The following is a 6000-nucleotide window of genomic DNA, read 5'->3' on the forward strand; positions in this document are numbered from 1 at the left end:
TCAATTGAACCAAGACTGGATAAACTGACAAAGAAGAAGCAGGCTCACCTTCCACACTAGTAAAGATTAATGTTATATAATGTTTATTTTTGTGTTAATAAACTACCGGTTATTTTTCAATTACTTTTTATATGTTTTGATATTGTATTGTTTACAAAATAAATAGAAGATAAAAAAAACAACTTCTATTATATTCATTATATATATCGTTTCCGGTATAAATCAATATTACTACGAAATATTACCGGTACGTGGCACATTGAAAATAAGAATGCCGTTCCGCTACATCAGACAGTTTGAGGTCTGGTCTAGAACACGTTCCACGCCCATCGGGATTGGATTCTGCGCCGGTTATGTTCGTGTGATGAGGAGAAACATTTTTTCTTAACTTTCCAACCGATACCTTCTCTACGAGATGCATAGGCATTAAATGCCTTCGTCGAAGTTCTTGGGTATTTAAGATCGTATAATGCCCTTACTGCCGCCGCGTGTTGACTCCTTTACAAGAACTCGTTTCTAAGAACATTGCATTAGAAATCATTATATTTAGAATCGATATATTTCAGTGTGGATTGGATACATGTGTGACATTGAAACCTCTTTAATTTGAGGTTTCAGAGTCTGTATGTGTGGTTGTGTTGGGTAAACAAACCCCGCGAATAGATTCTGATTATCTATTGAACCACATTGTCAATGGGACCTCCAACCGAACGCGTTCCTCGGTGCGTTCCTAGGTGCGTTTCTCGGTGCGTTATGCTTTAGTTGGGCCACGGTTAGCGCTCCCAAACTATTAAAGCTTAAGAGAAGGTTCATACCGAAATAAAAGTCCGGTAGGCCACATACTATACCAAAGAAATATTTCGTAGGCCACATACTACACTGGCACCTATATTGCTTTAATAGTTTGGGAGCGCTAATCGCGGTCAATCTAAAGTGGAACGCACCAAGGAACACGCCCAGCTCTGGAAGCGGATAACCCGCCTTGGTCAAGCTAGGTCGTCAAATTCGTGACCTAAGGTTGTCACAACTCGCTTCAGGCGAAAGGCGTACTTTATCGAACAAAACTCAATACATTATTTGTTATGTTTCATAATAGAATGTTTAAAGAGTTTGTGTATGTATACGTGGTTATAAATGTGTGTAAGTAAGCGAGGGAGACGTCTACTACTACTACTACTATTACTACTACTACACCCACAGAATGTGTGTGTGTGGAACTGTGTACTGTACTGTGTACTGTGTACTGTGTACTGTGTACTGTGTTTGTTGGAACTTCCAAAGGATAATCATGTATTCATGATGGATACAACATAACGAAATAGATGTTGGGAAATCTGCGCCCGCCTTTCTATATCGGACAACAAATCCTTTTCTCGTGGTCGCCAAATCATAACGGAGAGATACGACGCCACTCCACCGACACACCGACATGACGTCACGGTTTCCTCGAAGGAGACCCCAGCACCCACCCTTCCCATTCTCAACTGCCCCAGCCGTAAGCTCTATGCGTGTCTCCCTCCTCTCCTCCACCGAGGACTGTCTTTTGAGAAAACTCTTTCAGTGGGACCAATGGTAGGGAAACGTGCCATATACTAATAGAGCCGGAATTAACGTTCATGTATTATGCTGGCAAAAGGCACAAAGTTGTACTAGCAATACCCCCATGATTTTCCAAATGATACTTAGTGCCAAGGACATTGAGACGATTCTCCAAGTCAGCATTCAGTGTCTAAGGTCTTATAGCTGTACAGGGAGCATAGGTGACCTGATGATTCGAATCCTAGTACTTGCATAATTATAAATAATACCATATACCCTAGCTGAGTCATACCAATCCTCGAAAGGTCTTTCTGTTATGACCTACTAATTACGGACGACACTACTGCATGTATGTAAAGCTTTTTAAGATCTCAAGGTCCTCACCACATGCATGGATAGACACTATGTCATCCAGTCAGTCCCGAGACCCCTGGACTAGTCTTGGTCCAGGAAACCTAAAGCCCCAAAAGTCACACCAAGCTTACGACCTGTTTCCAACCATCTTCGACCGAAAATCAAGCGATCAGTCGGCGACACAAAACCTATGCAAGAAATTAAAATGGGAAAGTTAATGTGATTGATAAGATGAAAATCTATGTACTGGGGGACTATTCAGTGTGCGTTGTAATATATCTATCTACCTATCTATTTATCTATCTTACTACTGACTACCAGCGGCTTCCAAAAACTACCTGCAACTGGTCGCCGATGGTCGGAAACAGGTAGCAAGCTTGACGTGACTAGGGTCTGACACCGACCGAGTCTCGGCTGATTCTCTCCTCAACCGTCGTGAGTTCGTTTGAGTAGAAACGGCGTCGGTTACAATCTTTCGATTTTTTATTTTTTTTTAATCTTCAGAAGTCAAATTACCTTTGCGTCATATATTGAGAAACTGAATGGCGAAATGAAAGGAGATAAGCCTTAACGAATGTTAGATAGATTGATGAAGTGTTCTTAGAATGCTGCAAGTAAAGTCATCTTCTAGTAATTCAAATTCACAGCATTTGGCGATAATCAGCCCAGACTCGCTCGGTGTATAACGCGGCATATGTCCAAAAGGTTTTGCATCCCTATGTGACTTCAGGACTACAACCAAGACCTTCAACGACTCCGCAAGAAGGACAGCATCGTCAGCAAACACGAAATCAGGGACCTTGGTGCTGCCAATAGATACTCCGCAACGACATTGATCCACAGCTCTGTCTGGTACCCTTGCCTCACTCCTGAACTTACACGAAAAGAGTTGGAGACGACTCGTCGTCTAGACATCACAAAGCACTCTTTCCCGGAATAAAGTCCAGGCACCAGGTCAATAATTAATTCATCCTCGCAAGGATGAAAAAAAAAAAAAAAAACTTGGTTATTGGCGATGAAATGCAAAATTCTCATCACGTGAGGTAAAAGGAAACCTACCTGTAGACCAGAACATGCGTCAGCCATTTTTCGGATCTTGTCAAGAACAAGGTCGACTTGCTCCTTGCCGATGGTGTAGTGTCCCCTGGCGTAGTTGTTGGCAGCGTCCTCTTTGCCCGTGATCAGCTGTTCCGGGTGGAACAGCTGTCGGTACAGTCCGGTGCGAACAGAATCTGCAGACGCCAAGATTGTATGGGTCATGATTAGATGAATAAATGATGTTGGAAAAGGTTTACTCTATGCTCGCTACACTCTGTCCGGACAGAGAAACCAAACTCTAGGAGAGGCGAGAAGTAATGATTATAATCTATTTTATATTATTTGTTTTTGTTTTTTTATCATTTGCCTGTTTCATTCTCATTTATTATTAGTTATATGTCAATTTATTATTATTCAATATTTACCTGTTTGATTATTATTTAACTATACATATGCATTTATATATGCATTTTATTTATTTACATTATTATAGTTTTTATTAATTCATTTATTATTATTTTTATTTTTTCGCATCCGACCTACATATAGACCAAAAGGTCTCCTGCCGGCATGCTCCGCCTTTGTAATCATTTGTAATTATATATATATATATATATATATATATATATATATATATATATATATATATATATATATATATATACATTTAAATGACAAAAATAGTTGTACTGATACTCCTAAATACATATAGGAAATTTCTAACAACGAAAAATGTAATTGCACCTATGCTATATTATACCCCATATGGGTGTATTGACAGCATCTTTATGCTGTTAGGATTTTAGGTAATTTATTGATATTCCTATGATCCAGATTTACTCAGCTTCCTAACCATTGGAAACTATTCTCTTGTCTGTATAAATATATATTGACATGAGATTAGTTTCTGCGATATATGGTCCCCATGGATAGAAGGGCTGGTAATCGCTGATGAAGTACTCTGATATATCATGGACAAGGTTCGAGTGATTGCAACAGTACAGACGTGTTTATTTATATTTTGTACGCCTATTTAATCATGAAGAGCCCAAACGACTTTTACCCGCGCGCTTACCAATGACAGTTGGCTCCAAGTCGACATAGATGGCCCTAGGGACAAACTTGCCCCGTCCGGTCTCCTGGAAGAAGGTAGTGTACATGTTCTCCTCCTTTTCGTTCTCGGCATCCACATCTGTGAGGAAGAGAAGAGGAGCGGTGAAGGATGACCTTTTGGTTGAAGTGGTCGATATAAATTGATCATCACGAAGTGGAGCCACATGAGACGGGTGGCGGGGGGCGGGTGAGAGCAATGACTCACCGGAAAACCGTAAGAATTGGAATAGGTTGGGGTGGAGGAGGAAGAGGGTGAGAGGAGGACTTGAATGCAGGGCCTCACGTGAGAGGGAGGTGCATATGCCTCGGGGGCGGCACATTTAAGGGGGCGGCAATTTTAGTCAGGACATGCCACCCAAAAGGCTGACAAAGTAATTATAATAAAAGAAAGGTCAAAGGAACCCTGAATATTTTACCGCAATATACGAATTTTGCGTTAGAATAAACAGAATTTGAAATATTTTCCCTTATCCTTTCTGTAATAGGGGCATTAAATAACATTTTCAAAACCTGTTCAATTATTTCGCAAGCCAATAGCAATAATAGGCAGTAAGGAATGGTGGAAATGGGAAGTAGTGATGGGGGAAGGGGGAGGGGCGTCACTGAGAACTTTGCCTCGAGGCGGCGCTTAGGCATGTAAGGGCTCTGTTTGAAAGGAGCATTTGATGAAGGACAGAAGCAGAGAGAAAAGAGAGAGAAAATAAATAAATAAATAAATAAATAAAGCTTACGATAAAAGGAGCATTGGTAAAGGACAGAGGTACAGAGAGAAAAGAGATGATAAATAGATAAATAAATAAATAATCAAATATATCTCCTTAGTGTATTACGATAATAAGAGCATTTGGTGAAGGACAGAGTTAGAGATGATAAATAAATAAACAAATAAATAGATAAGTAAATAAATCTTAGTGTATTACGATAAAAGGAGTATTTGGTGTAGGATCTCCAAACACTGAGCAAATCTTCGATTTCAACGACTACCCTCAAGGCTAAATTGCATCACGGAGAAAAAGAAAAATCTTTAAAATAACAGAGGAATGAATCACCGTCTTTAGTCCACAAAAATGACGCATTGCCCATTGACTTAGTTATATGGAAAAATAACCTATTTAAGCCTTCCAGATATAGATAAACGAAGATTTGCAAAGAACGATACTGCAAATACAAATACTGCAAATACAGACTCCACGGTTCCTTGCGTCAAGCACGTGAACAGATGGAATCCGTCACATGACGACACAAAGTGAATCATCGAGACGATTTTGCCAGTCACCCAGGATGCCAGTATCATCAGCGTGATTCAAGAGTCGACCTCCAAGGAAAGAGATCATAATAATAGCGCAAAAAGAGAGCAATTTTATTCCATCTATCTCGGAACTTTAGCGAGGTCGGCGGTGGTCGAGGTTGCTGACGTCTGTCGTGACGACTTTAGCTCTATTTGTGGACGTGGTGACGTCACTGAGGGACCACAGGATTCAGTGTCGACATAGAAAGGACCCCAGGGTGGAAAAAAAAAAAAAAAATCCTAACACGTGGGCCAGTAAATTATTTCGCTGGTATTCTTAAAAAATTCTTTCCTTATATAAATTATATATAGATCCTTGGAAGGGAAAGATTTACATAAGTAAATATTTTTTTAAAGAATACTACCGCAAGATTCTTACGGTGGTATTCTTATTTTTTTTCCTTATATAATTCGTTTCCATCCAAGAATGTATATAGGATTTATATAAGGAAATATTTTTTTAAGAATACCACCGTAATATTCTTACGGTGGTATTTAAAAAAAATACTTCCTTATATAAATATTTCCCTTCCTAGGATTTATATAAGATTTTATACGGAGAGTTTTTTTTTTTTTTTTTTTTTTCTTTTTCTTTTTTTTTAGAATACCACCGTTAACTCCACCTTCACACTGGGTCGATTATCGTCAACTTTTGTAAGTTCATTTGA

At 39.3% G+C, this 6000-nt stretch overlaps 1 protein-coding gene across 1 annotated transcript in view; it reads right to left on the reverse strand.

Annotated features, from left to right (window-relative positions):
- The window catches only part of LOC143034588 (tubulin alpha-2 chain), a 106041-nt gene that overhangs the window by 19323 nt on the left and 80718 nt on the right, over positions 1-6000 (reverse strand). The window contains exons 3-4 of the mRNA XM_076200867.1: positions 4007-4123; positions 2953-3125 (exon numbers count right to left, since the gene is read on the reverse strand). Of these exons, the coding sequence (XP_076056982.1) occupies positions 2953-3125; positions 4007-4123 (290 nt within the window). The remainder of the gene's footprint in view (positions 1-2952; positions 3126-4006; positions 4124-6000) is intronic.

The sequence above is a fragment of the Oratosquilla oratoria genome, chromosome 17 (assembly GCF_046742065.1).
Source record: "Oratosquilla oratoria isolate Oo_2021 chromosome 17, ASM4674206v1, whole genome shotgun sequence".
In the NCBI taxonomy this organism is placed as follows: domain Eukaryota; kingdom Metazoa; phylum Arthropoda; class Malacostraca; order Stomatopoda; family Squillidae; genus Oratosquilla; species Oratosquilla oratoria.